This window comes from Notamacropus eugenii, chromosome 4, assembly GCF_028372415.1.
Source record: "Notamacropus eugenii isolate mMacEug1 chromosome 4, mMacEug1.pri_v2, whole genome shotgun sequence".
NCBI lineage: Eukaryota > Metazoa > Chordata > Mammalia > Diprotodontia > Macropodidae > Notamacropus > Notamacropus eugenii.
The window spans coordinates 234,867,470-234,888,588 of record NC_092875.1 but is presented as its reverse complement, the minus strand read 5'-3'; the positions used below and the strand labels follow the sequence as shown (position 1 = coordinate 234,888,588).

Genomic DNA, 21,119 nt, shown 5'->3' with positions numbered 1-21,119 from the left:
AGGAGTCAGCAGCAGAGCTGGGCATCCTTAAAAGGTAGTGAGTTCTATCACTGAGAGAATGTATTAAAAAATTGAATGACCACTTTATTACCAATATTATAATAGGAATTCATAACCTCTAAGATGTCTTCCAACTCTCAGATTTTATCCTCACAATCTGGTTTCCATCTTCACCACTCAATTGAAACAGCTCTCTCCAAGGTTAAAATGATGTATTAAATGATAAATCCAATGGCCTTTTCTCAGCATTCTTCCTAATTGACTTCTCAGATGCTAAAGCATTTGACACTAGTGACCACCTCTTTCTCCTGGATTCTTCCTTTTCCATCAGTATGCCTAACATTGTTCTCTCTTGATTTTCTTCCTACTTGTCCAATCTTTCCTTCATCTCCTTTACTGAATCATCAGTAATGCTCTACCCAGTGCACGTTCTCCAAGTCTCTACTCTGTGTTCTTTTCTCTTTCTTTGCAATCTCCTTAACTCTCATAGGTTCAATCATTATCTGTAATCAGATGACTCCACAGATCTATATATCTAGCTACAATCTGTCTTCTGGGCTCCAGTTTCACACATTAGCTGCCTTTTAGTTTTCTATAACTGAATGTTCCATATGATCCTGGTCCAGACATTTGGTATTCCCTCGTTCTCCTTATTTGTAGGGTTAGGTTACATGGCCTCTGAGGACCATTCCAACTTTATAATCTATGATTCTATGAATATTCCACCTCAAATTCAACATATCTAAAATGGAACTCAATATCTTTCTCCCTAAAGCCAACTCTCCTCTTTCTTCATTTCTGTCAAAGATATAACCATCCTTCTACCTTCTCAAGTTTATAACTTTAAAATCATCTTTGATTCTTCCCTTTCCCTCACCCCTTCCCATGTCCAACTACATAACAACTTATAGCAAGTAGGGGTGCAAAACCACCCTAACAACATAATTTTTGTCCCATACCTATGGTTAACCTTTAGTGTGTCCTTCCTGGAGGAGTAGCTGGATAGAATATAGAGAGAATGCTAGAATTAGAGGCAGGAGGAACTAGACTGAAATCCCAAACCAAACACTTACTATATGATCCTCAGCAAGTCATTTAACTTTGCTATTCCTCCATTTCCTCATCTGTAAAATGAGGGAGTTGGATCTGATGACCTCTGAGGTTTCTCTGATTTTATGATCCTGTGAAAAATCCCCTGAAGTACTTCCTTTGAAGAACCAGAGTATTTAGATTCCAGATCACAGCATTCCTGAGAGTGTTTTCCTTATTCCTGAAACTGCCTTCTTCTGTGCTTACCATTGTACATTAGTTTCCGGGCTGGCTGATTTATAGATGCATAGGCTCATTCTGTTGAATCCTTAGGGTTCCCAGGAAATACCAATCAACAGATGATGTGTTCTGCAAACAGAGAGAGATGAAATAGAATTTGGCAGGTGTCAGGAAGTTCTCCCATGAACACCTCTTAGAACTTTATCCAAGGGACTTTTTTTTTCCACTGTAAGCTGATTTGAAGGAAATAGTGCATGGTTAAGGGCCTAGTACAGCTCTCCATTTTCTCTAGGCACCAATAAATATCTCTTGAATGAAGTGTCAGATATGGGCCCCATGGGCTCACAAATTCCATGTATGTGAAAGGGAGAAGAGAAGATTCTAGAATTAATGTATAAGAATGAGGACCCACAGAGAGAATATCCCTCTGCTATCTGCTTCATTCACCCTCTCTCTGTACCCCTCAAATTTTGCAATTCTGATTACCTAAGTGTCTCATTATTAAATCTCCAGGATTCTTGCAATCTCAAGGGGTAGAAAGAGAATGTGGAACTGCTAATAAAATCAAATAAAAAAAAAAGAAATCTACAAATATAGTTGAAAACTGAGCATTCTCAAAGGAGATCTTTAAGACTGAAAATTTTGCTTCTTGAGATAGGTTAGCTTTCAACACACAAAAAATTATTGCTGATTGCAGTGGGGGGTAAACTCACAACACAGAAACTAGATTTTGTGCGTGTGTGTGTGTATATCACTTTAACCCCTCATTTTAGGCAGCCTCCAAAGCTCTCTCTCCGCAGCCAGCCTTATGTCCTTATTACAGAGTTAGAAGTACCTAGGGAAATAGATTTGTGTTATCTAGATTTAAGATTTTATGTGGCTTTCCTAGCACTATCAGTTTTATTCCAATCCAATTCAAGAAGTATTTATTATGCACCAGGCACTCTGCTAGATGCTGGAGATGCAAAAACAAAAATGAAACAATGGCCCTGGCCTCAAGGAGCTTATATTCCTTATGTCACAATTTCTTTGAAGATGTTTCAGTGCCAAGAAAACTAGCTTACATGCAGCAATTTCCCGGCCCTTCCCCCAGCAGTTTTGTATGAGCTTTTTTTTTTTTTTTTTTTTTTTTTTGATATAAGTTTTCAACTTTTCATAAATCCCCCAGCCTCCCCTCATGGCCTCTGTGCTCCAGACAAACTGGCATATGCTTTCTGTTCCCCATCACATCTTGCACCACTGTAACTCTCCATAGGCTCTTCCCCATGCCTGGAATGCCTTCCTCAGTTCTGTGGTGTCCTTTAAGGCTTAGCTCCTGTGCTAGCTTCTTCAAGAGGTCTCTTTTGATTTCCTCAGTTGTCAGGGTCTTGACATGTGCTGCCTTACATAGATAGATAGTTCCATGTTCCATTTCCTTTGTAGACACTGGACCTGAGTGTGTGTGTGTGTGTGTGTGTGTGTGTGTGTGTGTATAATGTGTGTATGTACATCTCTTTGTCTGTCTGCCCCTGAGGGCAGGATTTGTCTCACTTTCACATTTATATCTTTGTATCTATCAGAATGACTAGCACATAGTAGGTGCTTCATAAGTGCTTGATGACTGATTGATTATTTGAGGAGACTGAGCTTGCCCAAAGTGTATTGAGTTTTAGAGAAAAAACACAAGGGTTTGAATCCCAGCACTGTCACTTACTTTGAGACCTTAGGCAAGTCATCTTACCATTCCAGGCTTCAGTTTCTTCATCTGTAAAATAAGCAGATTGAACTAGACAAACCTCTAAGTTTTCTTTTGATGCTAAAATTCTTTGTGATGCTGTAAGAAAAAACTATATAGACCATATAGTTGTGAGTAGTTGCTAACTAAATGGTAGTTAACTACACAGTAGCCAGTTCACTAACAATCAATTTCCTAGGTATCCCCCCATCATGAATCAATACCAATTCCCAAACCTGGATCTGCACACCAACCTCAGGATGCCCACTTCCCCCTACACAATACCTGATCTTGCTTAGCCCACAGAAGAACCCTATAAGAACCATTCATTTCAGAACCCATCCATTGAGTTGCTAGATGATCTGTGTCCATCTCCCCAATTGTAATTCCCCTCAATCAAGCTGGCTTACCCGATTTTGTCTCTGACTCTCATCTAGTGCTCTGTCTTCCATTGTACCACAATCTGTAATTCCAAACCTCACTCAAACAATGTTAAGATAACCTTCCAGGGAGATGCAAAACTAACTGGAATCATGAATCCATGAGGGTTAAGAGTGAGAATCTATTGTCCCTTCACTGCTTAGCAATATGTGCTGCTAATGACCAAATAGTCTTGCATGGCATGGTATTGATAAGGAAACTGGAACATAGAGCCATATATATTTTTTTAAAAGTACAAATGTAGACTGGGGCCTATGTGGCACATGCCTATAGTCCATGCTTCTCTGAAGGCAGAGACTGGTGGCTGCTGAATGTAAGAGTTCTGAGCTGCAACACGGCTCAAATCAATTGGATGTCTACTAAATCCAACAACATTGTGGCGGGCCCCTAGGAGGCTGCCTAAGGAGGAGCAAACCACCCCAGATCAGAAAAATGGAGCAGGTTAAAGTTTTTGTACCAATCCATATTGGGATAGGGCCCACGAGTGGCCACTGAACTTCCAGCCTTGGACCTCCAGTCACTAAAAAAAAAAAAAAAAAGTGTATGTATATGGTATGTGTGAGTATGTATAAAGTTTGTGATTATCCACTTATATCACATTGTCAGAAAAATACAAGTGGTTCATGAATGGTAATATTTATTGATTGAGAGATCACACTAGCCAAAGAGTGCAGCTGCACATTCTGTAATCTAAATGTGAACACTGGACCAAAATTCTGCCTTGCATTATTAGCATATGTGGACCTCTTTTCTTTCACATCAATACAATCTATGATAAGGATTTTGTTTTAAGTTGAACAATCTGTAAGAATAAAATCCTAGATCAAAATTGCCAATTGCCAAATCATCTTAGTTTCAAAAGACAGATGGAGCAGGGAGAGAGCTTTGCCCCAGGTAACCATTGGAGAGTATTCTCTTTGCATCTTCTCTCCCACTTAGACAGTGGTGAGTATTTGATGCCCCAGATGGCCAGTAAGCCAGAGCACCTGGAGTTCTTCAGATGCCAAGTTGCACCTGCTCCCACAGAAGTGCTACTTTTTTGAGTCAGGATCTCAAAAGCCTTTATGTGTGTATTTGTTGATTGAACAAGTCATCTCTATCCTGACATTTTTGTGAAGCATTATTTCCCACTATTAGACTTTCTTTTCCTGCCCTAATTCAGGGCAAGAGAGGTGGCAGGTACTCATAGATGAAATTTGGAAGCCTGCAGTGGTACAGATGACACCCCATCTTCACCTTCTCATCTTGTGAGATTTTTGTCCACATTCTCCCATAAGTTCTCTACTGATGTGCTTCAGACATTCTAGGTACTTTAACATTTTGGAGGCACCAGTGCAACTCTCAGGTTCCCGTATGTTATCTCTTGTTCTGTGTGACTAGCCTATCTCTTTTTCCAAATATCTGTCTCTCTCAGATCATTTCATTTATGCCACTTCTAGTGCACAAATGTAGCCTCCACATACCCTCCATTTCCTTTGAATCATCCTCAATTTTCACTCTTTGGGGATTGTGACATTACATGCATACATATACACACATATATGCATACATACATACATGTATACATGTGTGTGTTTACATATTTCTGTGTATATTATATATACACATATACATGTAGATAGGCATACAGCATCACCAGTTAGTCACCAGTCACTTATTAAGTACCTACTATATGCTAGATACTTATCAATATTAAAAAGATGGGTTCTTGTATCAGGAGGTAGCTTGAGATTGTTGAAGTTACTGTGCAGTTTTCCCTAGGTTCACTCAGAACCTTCTTTCTATTCAAGTTTGGTCCTGGCTCGTTGTCTATCCACAGTGTCTGTCATAGATACAATCTGGAGAATAAGCATTTTTATCCATTAATTGTTCTTTTTTCCTGTTTGGAGATGAAACTGATCTTCTTTGCATGGTTGTGGATCTCATTAGAGAGCACAGAGTAGAGGAAGGTGCTCCACTGCTGAAGAAATGGATGGTATAAGCATTTAAAAATAGAAGGGACAGAGACTAGAAGCCAGCATGAGTTTATTACGAACAGGTCATGCCACACTAACTGAATATCCTTTTTTTTTTTTGGACAAGGTTTTTAGATTAGTAAATCAAAGGAATGCATTGAACTTACTATCTGGATTTTTAGCAAAGTCCTTCAAAACATCTTTGCAAAACAGAGAATTATAAACTGTTGTTCTTGTTGTGGTTTAGTCACTTCTGACTCTTTGTGACCCTATTTTGGGGTTTTCTTGGCAAAGATGCTTAGAGTAATTTGCCATTTCCTTCATAATCTCACTATGTATGGCATATGTGAACTATTGGGTCTAATTTGGTACTCCATATCATGCTGGAGTGTATGCAGTGTAGGAAAACCAAGATGGTGGGCAGACTTAAAAACTTTACCACAAATGGCATGGCAACTGATCCTTAAAAAAATTAGTTGAAGGAATTTAAGATGTTCAACCCACAAAAAAAAAATTGGAGAAAGATGAACGGGTTGAAAAATTGCCATATAAAATAGGGACAAGATTTGTTCTAGTTGGTAAGAAATTATATTATATTATGTTATGTTATTATATTACATTACACTATATTGTATTAGTTCAAAATGGTGAGATATTATAGAACGGCAGGTCTTAGTTCAATATGAGAAAAAAACTTGTAAAACTTTTAAAAATTAGAGCACCTCAGAAATGGAGTGAGCTGTCTTCTGTCTTGCAGTGGCAGTGAGCTCCCCATCGCTGAACATTTTCCAGTGAAGGTGGCATAACTACCTGTCAGTGAAGTTGTAGAAATCACTCATCCTGTGGGGAATGTTAAAATAGATTGACCTCAGAGATCTCTACCAACTCCATGCAGTCCTAGCAGTAAACTAGTTTTTCCTTTGTCAGTACACATTCCATTTTTGCCCTCCTATAATGCTTGAAACTAGCTAATGAGGCTGAAAGTAGAAGCATCTAGAAACAAGGAGAAAATTCTCTTTCCTAAGCAGAGGAACACCTCACATGGCTTAATTATACTGCTCAAAAGCAAAGGAATTGAAAGAAGAGACTGCTGTGCAGAAGACAACCTGTACCTGGTGATCAAGTATAATCAGTTTGCAGGGCAAGAAAATTTCAGGCTCTTAGGAAATACTGGGAGGTCGGGGCTGTAATTAGTTGTATTCCTGCCTGCTTCCCTTATTTGACTAATCCAGAAGCCAGTAATCACATACTGTGGAATTGGCAGTCTATTTAGTGGGGATGAGATGGGAGAGCGCAGATTCATTTTGAGAATTATAGTCATGAGTACGACAGGGCAATTTCAGTGACTTCCAGGGGTGCAGGTCGCCAGCACTGAAGCATGAAATCCCTTCTGTGTTTCTTTGCCTGTGTTGTGGCCCCAGGCCAGCAACTACATTTCACCACTTAATGCATTTTAATATGTTAAAGGAGTAGAACGAGGTAATGTTCCTGTCTGGTTCCTAGTAGTCATTGAAATTAATTGCACAATTAGATCCATGCACAAAACCATTTTTTCCATAAAAAGGGATAGGGGTCCCTGAGGTTTCAGTAGAAGAAATCCATGTCATTTCTATAAAGCACAAAAATAATGAAAATATTACTACTCTTTTTGTGGCCAGCATGACAGCACCATCATTAGGTTAAAAAGTTTTAAAATTTTTTCAATTAAAGGAGGTTTTTTTATTATTTAAGGAATTAGTAACCTTTATTTCTGGGGAAAAAATTAGAAGAAATTCCTTTAATTAAAAAAGTTTCCAAACCTTTCTTTAACTTTTTAATTCTTCAGAAATAAAGGTAACTAATTTCTTTAAAAAAAATGTTAGAACAACATTGACTTAATAGCCATCTAGCCCGGACAAGTAAAATTTTGTATAGGTGAATACTAAAGAATGTTCATTTGTACTCTCCCCATTAGGGGTTCTTAACTTTGACTTTGTGCTGCAAATTCATAATTGAAGGAAATACTAAATTCTATTTAGAAGCTATTCAAAGTAAAGATGTTTTATCCTATCCAAGTTCACGGATTCCCTGAACTCAATCCATGGATCCTTTAGGGGTAGGTAGAACCCAAATAAAGAACTCATTCCCCTATTGGAAAACAAGGGGGTAATATATTTTAAAAATGTGAATAGTAGAAATATATTTTCCTTATTTGTCACATTAAAGGAACATCTTTTACACGTATGTGTGTGGCCATGCTTATAATAGTTTTAGTTTTTTAGTGGCTGTAATAGTTATTTAGTTTCAATAAACATTTATTAAGTATCTCCTGCCTGTAAGTTGATATGCTAGATGCTCAAAATATAAAAACTAAATGAAAAGGAAAAGTTTTTTTTTCCTATAAAGAGCTTGCCTTCAACTGGAAAGCCTTCCTTGAATGAGACAGCAGAGTGAAAAAGTTCCAGATATGTGCAATTCAGTTTATGACCTCTGGCAAATCAACTTCTGAGCCTCAGTTTCCACATCTATGAAATGGGTTCATCTCTTGCCCTCAGTTTCAAACTCTTTAAAGTGGATTAATATCTCTTGTCATGTTTGTCTAATCCTCATATGAGAAGGAAAGCTTTAAAATTAAAAGGAATTCTCAATTAGAATGAAAAAATGAATGGGAGGGAGATGTCAGATACTGTGCTAAGCATTTTATCAATACTTCAGTTGCTCCTCACAACAGCTCTGGGAGGTAGGTATCAGAGCCATAACTGAAGACCAACCGAGTTTTCTTTTACCATACGATGCACACCATAATTCATTTGAAAGCAACAGTACTCTAGGACAAATGAATTCAGCATAATTGTCCAATTCACAGAACCTCAGAAGTGGAATGATTGATCCTCAGAAGCCATGAAGTCCAACAAAACAAGAATCATGTGCATTCATATAAAAGCTTTATTTATAAAGTGCTTTCCACACATTATGTCATCAATCCTCCCACCTCCATTTTACAGATAACTGAGGCTCATGGAATTTCATTGACTTGTGTAGGATCGTATATCTAGTAAACAGTACAGTCAGAATTGAACTCTGACTCAAAGTCAGGGACTTTCTTCTCTACTTTACACGATCTCTCCTATTCAAAGATTCAACAACTTCCAGGTTCTTAATTGACTTGAGACTTGGGCATCCACAACAGCAGAGAGTTAGGTAACTCAGTTATTGTCAAGTGTGAATCTTACATGAACTATCATCTATTCCCCTCAGTATCAAAACCTTCTGATGTGTGGGATAAAGCAGGGTAAAACTATATTTCATCTGCATTCTAATGGTACTCAGACAGAACAAAGTGGTTTGATGAACATGGAATGGGTTTATTGTCTTTTACAAAGTTGACAATATAGGAGGGAAAAAATATTTTTATGACCCTGGCCATGGCCATGCCTACAGATGAAAAGGTCTGAGCCTTAGACATTCAGAAGAAGAACAGGTAACCTTCAAGTAACCTCCTGCTCCTGAATTACTCCCCTCCAGAGGTCCCTGAGGTTCTTGCAGGTCAACCTTTTTTTGATGCATAAAGGCAAACCAGAAGGCCTTCTCTTCTTTTTCCCGTGCTGGCTTTTTCCTAAATGTTCTGCTGCTGATTTTTCTCTTTGGACTTCCCAGTCATCTCCCACCCACTGCCTCACCCCACTGAACCACTGAACCCTTCTCTTATAGCAAAGAAAACCAGTTTAGCAAGCACCACCCCAGCAAAGTGTGACTTCTTTATTACTTCTCACCAAGGTGTAAATTACCACTCCCGCAGTTCAGGACATAGACCTCTGGACTACTCATTAAGAGGTGTAGTAGGCAAAAAGTCACTCTTGTAGCCAGCAAGATCCTAGTTCAAGTTCTTCCATTGACTCATATTAACTTTGTGACACTAGACAAGCCTCAAAACTCTCAGAAACTCTCAAACTATAAATAACAGAGAAGGTACTGACATGTGTTGGTAGAAGGAATTTACTTACTGGGTAGAATCCTTATTACTGATAAAAACTTAGGTGCAATCCCCTGTCCTAATCACTTATTGTATGGGTTAGGAACATTTCCCCATTGGAAAGAAGAATGAGTTAAGGCACAAAGACATAGCTTATTTGTGCATATTTGTTTGCCTATTGTCAAGATTGGGGTTTTTTTGGGTGGGGATTGTACTTTTCTAATATTTTGCACCACCATTTTCAAATCTGTAATTTGGGGGAAGGTATAGGGTTGGAAAAGGATGGATTTTTTTTGTACTTACCAACATTGCAGCTACATTGCAACACTTTGTACTTGGGGCTTATCTATGTGCTAATGTCCTGATTATCTAACTTATAAAACAAAACAGGTATCACAGTACTCTCCAAGGATCTCAAATTGACTGAGATCTGGTACTGATCAGGGGGGATTTTATATGAAACTGCAACTTCTATTTAAAAATTAATCAGTAATTTAAAAGAAAGCCTACCTGTGGGAGTCTATCAATATAGCATGACTGTAGGAACTGTATTTTACCTTTCTTTGTCTCTCCAGTGCTTAGCACAGTGCCTGACATGTAGTTGGTGCTTAATTAATATTTATTGGTTCACTGACTGGCTGAAATATGGTGCTATCTGCAAGATAATAGACAGATGTGCCCTTCTAAGGGAAGGGTCAGAGCAGCCAGTCAGTATTGAGTATCTTCCCTGGCATGTAGGGAGTGCAGTGAATAAGGTGCTAAACCTGGAATCAGGAGGACCAGATACTTACTGTGTAACCCTGGGCAAGCCCCTTAACCTTAGCCAGCCTCAGTTTCCTCCTCTGTAAAATAGGGATAGTAATATCACTGACCTAAAGTTTGGTTGGAGATAATATTTATAAAGGGTTTTGCAAATCTTAAAGCATTATACAAATGCTAGCTTATGGTGATGATATTAATGATAATGAAGTGGTAATGGTGATGATGGTGATGGTGATGAGGATGATGTTGTTTTGCAGAGTCCAACAACTCAGTAAGAGTGACTAGCTGTTGCTAGTTTCCTCCACGAACCTCATGGTAACTGTATATAGTTAATGTATATATGTATGTATATACATACCCATATTCCTGGCCACTCTCCCAGGAGGCCTGATTCCCCTGGTTTTTCGTCTTTTTGAACAAAGAAAGAAAACACTGTTTGCCTACAGAATCAAGAGAGGATGGTTAAAGCAGAAGAAAGAGCACTGTTTCTAGAGTCTGAGGTCTTAGGTTTCTATCCCAACTACCTGTGTGATCCCTCAGTTTCGGCAGTCATAAAATGAGAGGTGGCATTCAATGGTGGCTCCTTCTAATTCTGGATCTATGATTCCATGAAAAGAATCAGAGCCTTTGAGTATTTCTACAGCTTGGTAGAATGGCTTTTTTTCTTTCCCATATTGGGTGGTGAGATTGATGGACTCCAATTAAGTCTCTAATCTGGCATAACCATCTTAACTAAAATTGGAGCTGGCTGTCATACAATTGACGGTTTTTCCTTGCTGTCTCCCCAGGACCAGTACAAGTTCTGCTATGAAGTTGCTTTAGAATACTTGAATTCTGGCTGATGGAGAAAGATGCCCTGCAGACCCTCGCGCCCACCCGGGAGCCACAAAACCCCATGATGTTTGTGTATATGAGATGAAGACTTCTCAGTGTCATGCTTATTTTGCTTTGTATAATTGGCTCTTTTTAAGAGCCTGAGAAAGTGTTTATAAACCCGCCTGCACTGCCTACTTTTCCACCATATTGCTGCTGCCTGACAAAAACACAAAACACACTCTCTGCAGTCGTCGGATACTGTGTTCCTAATCGTCTTGAAAGAGCAGCCTAGACATCTGGTAAATTAAAAGAGCACAATTATATTCTTATGAAGGAATTTGTCCCTTTGAGGTTTAATTTTGTTGCCTGTGATTCTTTGTTATTGTCACAGCTAAGTGTATATTTTTGTTCTGTGGAGAATGTTGTCTGGCATTTATGATAATAAATGATTTTAGTTAATATTTGTATTTTAACACATACATAACAGAAAGTATACGTAGCTTACCTGAACTAACAGACAAAGAACTCATAACAAACCGTGCTAACTTTCTGGAGTGGTAGTTTCTCTCTGATCGATAATGTTTCAAGGAGGAACGACTTGACAGGAATTCACTCTGAAAAGGTCAAACCAGATGACCGGGTGAAATAGATCCAAAGCTTTTTCATTTGTTTATATTGTAAATATTTTTTTTGATTTCATCAGATTATTTATTCATTAAAAGAAATTTTTGTGAAGCACAGTGAGTGACAATCATTTTTATTAAGCCCTGGAAATGCTTTATTTACTGTATGATAATGTAAACATTTGTTACCTTGTATGGATTCTCAGCTCAATAAATGATGCACATGGCAGATTTGTGTTGGATTTGTGGTGCACCAGGACATGGAGAGGCAGAAGCAGCTAGCTGTTGCTGGGCTTTGAATTTCACCTTTTAGAGCCTATGGAAGAAGCAGCATTCCCAGATCCTGGAGACCCGTGAGAAGCTGAGATAGTCTATCCAGAGAAGGAGTGGGGAGGGGGACGCCGGAAACAGTGAGCGTTTGCTGAGAGATGTCTGTGCTTCATTATATTTAGACTTCCCCAGTACTCGTGGAAGGCAAATCGTAGAAAGGTCACCAAAAAGATGAGTTTCTGAGCTGGAACGGACTAGATCCTCAGCAGCAGAAAGCTGGCCCTAGACCTCTGAGAGTCTTCTCTGCCATTCCCTGTGTGGCCTTAAGCAAGTCACTTCACTTGCTTCTGTTTCCCTTTCTGCAGGTTAGGGTTGGTCTGCCCTCTTCTTGCCTCATTCACTCTATAATTAGATCATGAAAATTAAAATGGCTGAGTAGTAAAGAAACTTGGAATGATCTTTATGAGTCTTGTATGTATTCTTTAGCTGCATTTTCGTATATTGTAAGTAATTGGTAATGAGGAAAAGAATGGTAGTTTGATTCACATGCACATGCGTTCATTAGAAAAGGGTATTACACATACATAAACACACACACAAACACACATACACATCCCTTAAGGTAAATTGCCTTTTTAAAAAATTCTACTTTTATACAATGACCTTAGCCCTGATCCATTACATAAAATGGTTTTTTACTGTGTAGGGAAGACATCATGACGAATTTCCTTAGTGCTTTTTTTTTCTTTTTGGCAATGATGATATGAGTGCAATAAGGAGCTCTCCACCTGGGAAATCCCTAAGAATAGTTTGTAGATTAAAAGAATACTGCTCAGGGTCCATACAAAGCCCAGTGACTCTTCCAGTTCTACTTCTAAGCATAGAAGGTGGTCCCAAGGTCTTCCTAGAACCATCAGTGCTTGAGAGCTGAGTAAAGACTCTCCCTCTTCCAGCTAAATCTGCTGAGGCAGCCATCTGGTTTGCTGCTACTTAGGTCTCAGAACCCCCACAGAACAACCAGCTGGCAGTAGATCGTTCTTTTCAAGGAGGTTAGAACCCTAGAAGCAGTCAGAAAGTAGCGAGTATAAATTGGCAGAGACAAGGGTTTAAATGTGCCCTGTTCTTCAGGGTTCTTGGTGAGAATGGACTTTTGGCATTCTTTAATCTCTTTGGATTAGCCTCTAAGAGTGTGCTTAAAGAGAAACACTGAAGGCTGGAAGGTTTGCCTGGATTACTACAAAGGATTTTCCACAAAGGATATAGAATTGTGGATTAACGCAGATGTGAAAGTTCAACCAGTTTGATGAAGCTTGATGGGAGGACAAAATCAGTCATTAAACATCTGTTAGGTACCTGTTGTGTGCCAAGCACTGGGCCAAGTGCTAGGGATACAAAGAAGGACAAAAGATGTTCTCTGCCTTCAAGGAGCTTGCAATATAATAGGGAAGATCACATGCAAGTAACTATAAATAAGTTATAGACAGCATAAGTGGCAATAAGATACAGAGGAAAGGCCGAATTGAAAGAGCTTAGGAAAGGTTCCCTGTAGAGAGTGGGACTTTAGTTGGTTTTTGAAAGGGAAGCAGGAAGTGAACATGGGTAAGAAGAGAATTCCAGGCTAGGGAACAGTCAGTAAAAATGCCCAGATTCAAGAGGGTGAAATATGTTTACAAGAGAAGTATCTGATAAATGAAGATGAGTGGATCCTAAGTTAGGATGGATAGAGTGTTCATATATGCATATGTATGTGCGTGTATATATATATATATATACACTCATACATATATGTGTGTATCTATGTATATATACATATGTACATAGTCACACACTGTTTCATTATCCAATCAACTAAAATTGATGCCAATAGTACTGGTCTTGATAGACAGCTCAGCCAGCCAGTGACATTGGTAGAAAAAAGAAAATGAAATGGTCTTCCCTTATTTCCCTTCCTTATTTTGATGAGCTGGTCACCATTTCTTGGACTCCGTTAGAAAAAAGGCTTTACATACAGCTCTGCTCTGGCTTCGTACAGAAGTCCCCTTAGGATTTTACTCAGCATGAGTAAAACTATGAGAGCCAGTGATAGTGATTCCCCTCCTCTGACATCCTTTGGCCCCTATTTCCCCTGCAAAGAGCCAATGGTTTCCCCTGGATTTGGCCATTTCCAAGATAAACATTTAAGCAGAGTGTCCTGTGTATAATTGTTGCTCCAAATATACTTTTTTTTACATGAAAGAAGACTGGTGGATCCTAAGTTAGAGTGGATGGGGTGTTCTATGTTTTTATGTAGGGTGGGGTCCCAGCTATAGAGTGATGGCCCCTCTTGGATTTGATGCCTCAGCCTAGCATAGGCTTCTCCCTCCTCTCCCTACAATATCATGAGATGGAAGATCCAGAACTGGAAGTAACCTCAGAGATTATCTAGAAGTACATCATGGCATGGGATGTAGGCTAAATTTGGAGTTAAGAACTTTGAATTTGACCTCAAGTTCACCTGTTCTTTGTGAAGAGATGGGGTGGGTGGAGAGGGAAGAAGCATGTATTAAGTACCTACTGTGTGCTTGGCACTGTGCTAAGTGCTTTATAAATATTATCTCATCTGATCTTCTGAAGTCCATTTTCCTTATCTATATAATGAGGGATTTGGACTAAATAATCACAGGTTCCTTCTAGCTCTAAGTTTTATTCACCTCCCAGAGGATATGCAAGATTAGATAGAAAGAAGATACCATGTAGCCTTTGGCAAAAGGGTAGCTTTTACCAAAACCCATCAAAAGGTAACCTCTGGAGATGGAATTTAAAAGAGCTGTTCCTAAGCGGTTTAAAATTTTTTTTTAATTGACATCCCATCATCTACTTCATTTCATAAATACTTCTTGCCTTCAATCCTCTCCATCCAAAATAAATATTCTGTATGATAACTCTATATTTAAGAATTAAAATAAACTATATGCTTTTTAAATTTTCCAGTACCCTTTGAGAATGCCTGAGATGTCACACAGCAAGAGCTGAAGATCAATGATTCTTTATAAGACTCTGGATATTAAAACCTAGTTTTGCACCAGAAGGAAGGAGTCACTAAGTGGCCACACCAATGGGGGCTCATAATGGATATATCTCAATTTGAGATCTCGTGATTTAGTGCATGTATTTACTCCTCCCTACATCCCACTCTCACCCCCTTTTCCCCCCCATCCACCTTTCTGCCATTTTACAGGCATCTAGGATTTCCCCTGAAAGACAGGACAGGATAAGGTGATGAAAATCAAATCACTTTAAGTTGTCTCTTATTAAACATTCTTAAAGGGCTGGTAGAAATGGAAAACAATTATTCTTCCTCCAGATTCTTTCCGCTGTCATGTGACTGGAGAACAATGAATTTAGGACTAGTTTCTGTTGACATAGGACTTGGCAAACTTTCAGCCCCTAAGAAGAAAAATATCTACTCCTGAGCAGCTCCCAAAAAGGACATTAGTTAAGCAGGAAGACAAGGATGAAAATTTTGATCCTTGGACTTGACAAGAGAGAAGGGACAGGCAGATGAAAGGAGATTTTACAGCAGCCAGGATTTGTTTTTACCATGTTCTTCTAGCTAATGAAGTTAAAATGACTGTCACTGATAAACAGTGCCTCTGCTCTGTGGGAGAAGAAGGAGTTGAATTACAATTCTGTAGTGGAGCCGCAACTATCAATATGCCCTCTTGGGCTCCATTTCTGTAAAGACAACTGTAGTGACAACCCTAGCATTTCAAGTTGTGGGAAATGTTCTCGTTCAATGGCTTACATGCCATCCCTCATATTAAAAGGAGAATGAACTTCCATGAAAAGATGCCCTCAGCCCAGCAATTTCAAGGTACAGCCCACAGTTAGTTATTAAGTTCTAGGTTTCTCAGGTTAATTATGGGAGATGGGCCCAGAGAATCAGAAGGAGAGGGAATATGAAGCTGGTCAGCAGTTCATTTCTCATTCTAACACTTCACAAATCATTTAACCACCCTAGGCAGCTCAGGGAACTTCTCTTTCAGGAAGCTTTCCCAGATCAACTCCCACCCACTCCCCAATCCGACTGTTCAATCCTTGGCCCGTTCTCCAGCTTGGATTATTTTAAAATTAAATGAATGGCCTCAAGAAAAAAAACACCCTCAATAATAAAAGGATGCAAAATAAAACACACTTGAGTATCAGCTGTAACAATGGTAAAATAAAAATATTATTGTTATTATCAATATTATAAGTTACATATTATAAGTTACAAAAACAACTGACTCAACAAATCCATTGTTGGAAATATACAGTAAAAGTATTGTTTTTTCAGTTACAAGGCCAAAGATTTTCATAGTGGCATCATTCACAATTGCAACAAACTGTAGCAGTAACCTAAATATCCGCTGATTGGGAAACAGGTAAGTAAGTTGTGCTACATCAATGGAATGGAATGTCATGGTGTGGTTAAGACTAACAAATGTGACTTGTACAAAGGCGTCTGGAAGGACCTTAATGAAATAATACCAAACTAACAAAAATCAGAACCAAAAGAATATTATGTACAATCATAAAAGAGTAAAAATAAATGTACAAGAACCCCCATGTGGTCTTCAAGGGAATGACTAAAAAGTTACATGAGACAGCTGGGTGGCGTGGTTAAATAGAGTACCAGCCCAGGAGGATGACCTGAGTTCAAATCCAGCCTCAGACACTTACCAGCTGTGTGACTCTGGGCAAGTCATTTGACCCTGATTGCCTTCAAAAAAAAAAAAAAAAAGGCTAAATGTTATGAACTGAAATTTCCTCATTGAAATGTAAATAGTTCCTAAATACATTTAAATTTTGGGAGGAGGGGGAAGTGCAGGGTGGCTATAGACTCTGATTTCATTAATACTGAGAAGTTCTTTTGGGGAAGCTCCATTAATCCTAGGGCAGATGATCTGTTCGGCAACTTCCAGATTTCTGTTTTTGGCCAGGGCACCGAGAGTTTCAGTGACTCTTGCCCAGGGTCACAAAGCCAGTGTGTGCCAGATGTGGGTCTCTGGTCCAGGTTTTTCTTTCTCCAAGGTCAACATGCCAGGATGGCTCTATTTAATTTGTCATGTACAAATGTACACGTTCAGAGAGTCAGCCTTGGGTCTGCAAGGCTTGGGTTCAAGTTTTACCTTTGACAGAAACTGACTGTGTGATAGGGAGTAAATCACTTAAGTCCTCAGGATCCCCAGGCAACTCTCTAAGACTAAGTTTACAGAAGGTATCAGTCTACTGTGATCTTTCAGGAAGGGATATGTGCTGAAGAAATCTAGTTAAAACAATAAAAGTTCACTATTAAGTGTTAGATATTAAATTTTTTCCTTGGGAGGAGGAGAAACACCATTCCATCACACACCAGTTTCCTGCCTTTGGGGTAAGGGGAGAGAATGCCATTCCCTCAGGTGGGGCCTCCTGAATTCTTGTCAAAGAGGAGAGACACCATTCAGTGGAACATCAAACTCTTCCTTTCCAGGTAAGTGGAGAAAGGCCTTTCCATCAAGTTTCCAGTCTGGCCTTCTGCCTTGGAGGAAGGGGAGTAACAACATTCTTCAGTTCTAAGCTCTCATTCCCTTTCCTGACCTGCCTAAGGCCCTGAGAGGCAAATCCTCTAGCCAAAACCCTATGAACAATGAAAATTGAAATGAAAATCTTGGCAGTTTAGTTTGAGCAAGGACCTCAGTGTCCGGTATCATATCCTGCCAGATGATCTTCAGAATCTTCCTAAGATAGTTCATATGGAAGTGGTTCAGTTTCCTGGCATGGCACTGGTATACTGTCCGTGTTTCACAGGCCTACAACAATGAGGTCAGCACAATGGCTCTGTAGACCTTCAGTTTGGTAGTCAGTCTAATACCTTCATAGAGATGGACAATGGAGGCATCCTTGAACTCCTGGGGGATAACCTCCTCTTGCCATATAACCTGGAAAATTTCAGTCAGCTTTTGTATGAGCAATGCTACCCATTATCCTCCCCTCTCTGTCAAAGTATAGGGTTTACTTCAAAAGTTTATGTAATGCACCAAGGCACTAATACCCATTGGTCCAACCAGCCACAGTCAGACACACTGAAACTTCACTTTACCATGGTGATGTCCTCTTCCAAGACAAAGGACAACAATCAAGTGTTCTTCCTCTTCTCTGACTCTCTTTGTAACTTTCTACAGTGTAGCTTCCAACCTCATCATTTAACTAAAACTGCTCTCTGAAGTCACTAAGGATCTCTTGATGGTCTAATCTAATGGCCTTTTTTTAGTCCTTACCCTTCCTGACCTCTCTCCAGCTTTTGACACGGTCAGTTGGTGACCTTTTCAGGTCACCACTCTCTCCTGGATCTCCTCCTACTGCAGTCTACTTCACTGGCTCTTCATCTTTGTGACCAGAGATATCCTACAGGACTCCGTTCTGGGACCTCTTCTCTCCCTCCCTCTTTCACATGTGATTTCATTAGCTCCCCTGATTGAATTGGATTTGATTATCACCTCTATGCTGATGATTCTCAATTCTTTTTCATTAACCATATTTAGCCTCTCTGCTGAGCTCCAGTCTCATATCTCCATTTGCCTATTAGACATCTTAACCCAGATGACCTGTAGCTATCTTAAACTGCCCAAAACCAAACTCATTATCTTTCCCCAAAAATCTCTCCATTCCAAACTTCCCTATTCTGCCAGTATCCCAGGTTCCCAAACTAAGTATCATCCTCAACTACCCACTCTCTCACACATACTCCTATATCCAATATGTTGCCAAAGTGTATTGATTTTACCTTCTTATTTATCATCTTGTTTACATCTTGTTATCTCCTTGACACTTTCACCACTCTAAAGAGAAGGCCTTCATCACCTCACACCTGGAATACTAAAATAGCTGGTTGGTCAACAGCCATGAACCTCCCTTCACTGCAATCTATCTTGTAGTCGGCTGTCAAAATGATCTTGCTAAAGTGCAGGTCTGACCATGTCCCTGTGATCTCTAGACACTAATAAACTCCAGTGGCTCCAGGATCAAATATAAAATCTTCTGTATGCTTCACAAAGCCCTACATAACCTTCTTGGGTAGCCTCCTTCCCTTCACCTACCTCTCCAGTCTTCATACATTTTATTCACCCCCATACACTCTGCCATGGAGAGACTCTGGGCTCCTCGAGGCTCCTCAAACAAGGCACTCCATCTGTACTCCGGGCATTTTCACTGGCTGTCCGCCATGCCTGGGATGCTCTCCCTCATCTCCACCTCCTGACTTCCTTGGCTTCTCAAGTTCCAGCAAAAAGCGCACCATTTACAGAGAGCCTTTCCCAATCCCCCTTAAATGTAGTGATTCCCTGTGTTGATTATTATCAAATTATCTTGTATATGACTTGCTTATGCATAGTTGTTTGCAGGTTGTTTCCCTCATTTTTGAGTTCAGTCATTTTAGTTGTGTCCAAGTCTTCATGACCCAATTTGGGGTTTTCTTGGCAAAGATACTGGAGTGGTTTGCCATTTCCTTCTCCAGCTCATTTTATAGATGAGGAAACTGAAACAAAAAAGATTCAGTGACTTGCCCAGGGTCACATAGCTAGTAAGTGTCTGAAATCAGATATTAACTCAGGTCTTTCTGATTTCAGGCCCAATGCTTGATCTTCTACTCCACCGAGCTGCCGAGTTCTCCTTCAGAGTAGTTTTGTCTTTGTATCCCTTTGTCCACAGTGCCTGAGACATAGTAGGAATTTAATAAACATTTACTAGCTAACTGGTCCTCTGTCAATCTCATAGTCTTGGCTCCTCCATCAAAAGAAGAAGTGTTCCTTTTTTTCCTGTGAACACATTAACTCTTCACCACAGAGGGGAAAAGACAAACGTTCCCTTTGCCTGGGAGGAGAGAGGAGTCTCTTTGTAGTCAATCAGTTAATGATCACAACTCCAAGGACTGGACTTCTCTGGCTAAGCCCATTCCCTGTCACCAGCCCTCCTATCTGCCTCCAGCCACACAAAAGAGGCCCAGGAGCAGTAACCCTATCACCTCACTAAGGAAAGTCTCCATTACAAACTGCAGATCTAGATCCATTGATCACAAATCATCCTTTGGTTATCAGATTCCCAGAAGGAGCATCTCCCATCCAAGAAAACACTCTGCCTGTTCAGAAGCCAATAAACACCCTACTTGGCTCTCTTAAGCAATTTGGAGGGACCACTCCAATTAGGCAAAGTAGTTGTTGATCATAGCTAGTGACCAGCCCTGTCCCAACTGGGATTTTCGGAGGAGAAAGACAGGCAGGAGAAGAAAGCGATTAGACCTTCCTATGGACACCCTGTAGTTTTGAGATGAGATCAAAGATCTGTCTAAGATGTGACTGAGGCGCCATCATGGACGCAAAGCCCCTCCTGATGATCCCTCAGTTGTGACTGCTCTCTAGGTCTCCCCCCCACCTTGCATTTGCTCTCTCTATATTTTGCATGTACTTATTTTTGCTCACAGGAAACTAGCCCAGTGGATAGAAAACTGGGCCTGAAGTCAGAAAGACTCATCTTCCTGAGTGCAAATTCAGGCTCAGACACTTCCTAGCTGTGTGACCCTTGGCAAGTCACTTAACTTGTTTGCCTCAGTTTCTTCATCTGTAAAATGAGCTGGAGAAGAAAATGGCAAACCCTTCCAGTATCTCTGCCAAGAAAACCCCCAATTCAACAAAGAGTTGAATACAACTGAAATGACTGAATGACAATAACGTCTTGTATGTATTTCCTCCAAGTAGGACATAAACTTCTTGAAGGCATGGATAAATGCTTCTTGAATTGAACTGAAAGAATGCCAGATTTGGCATCTAAAGATACAGGTTCATATTCCTGCTTTACTTCTTACTCAATGAATGCATTTGGGTAAGTCTTTTCCTCCAACTCTCAGTTTCTTCCTCTCGAAAATCAAGAATGGTGGTGGGCTGATAAATATTTAACAACCACCTCCCCAAAAATATATATGTGACACACTTTCAAGTTCAATCTGCATGACAAACATTTTCTCCATCATCTTCTTAAGTCTAGACAGTCAATAAAATAATACATCAAGCCCTGAATTGTAGCATTTGCCTGGAAATATAGTAACTGATTCTTGCCAGTTGGAGTTGGCTCCAGCATATCCCTGGTACCTTCTCATTCTAAGATCTTAGGAGCTTATGGTTGTAGAACTCAGGACCAGTGCCTGATCGGGCTTTGAACTCACTACTCTTCCAGCCCAGTCATACTCTCTTTCTCTTGGGGCAGCTAGGTGGTGCAGTGGGTAGAGCATCAGTGCAGGAATCAGGAGGATCTGAGTTCAAATCTCA

General features: G+C 39.8%; 1 protein-coding gene across 8 annotated transcripts in view; it reads left to right on the top strand.

The window, feature by feature from the left end:
* Positions 1–11,761, top strand: part of PTPRM (protein tyrosine phosphatase receptor type M) — a 984,934-nt gene extending 973,173 nt beyond the window's left edge. For all 8 annotated transcript variants that reach the window (XM_072604258.1, XM_072604256.1, XM_072604255.1 and 5 more), the window contains one exon: positions 10,882–11,761. In XM_072604258.1, coding sequence (XP_072460359.1) covers positions 10,882–10,935 — 54 coding nt within the window. In that variant the 3' untranslated portion in view covers positions 10,936–11,761. The remainder of the gene's footprint in view (positions 1–10,881) is intronic.
* Positions 11,762–21,119: the final 9,358 nt, after the last annotated feature.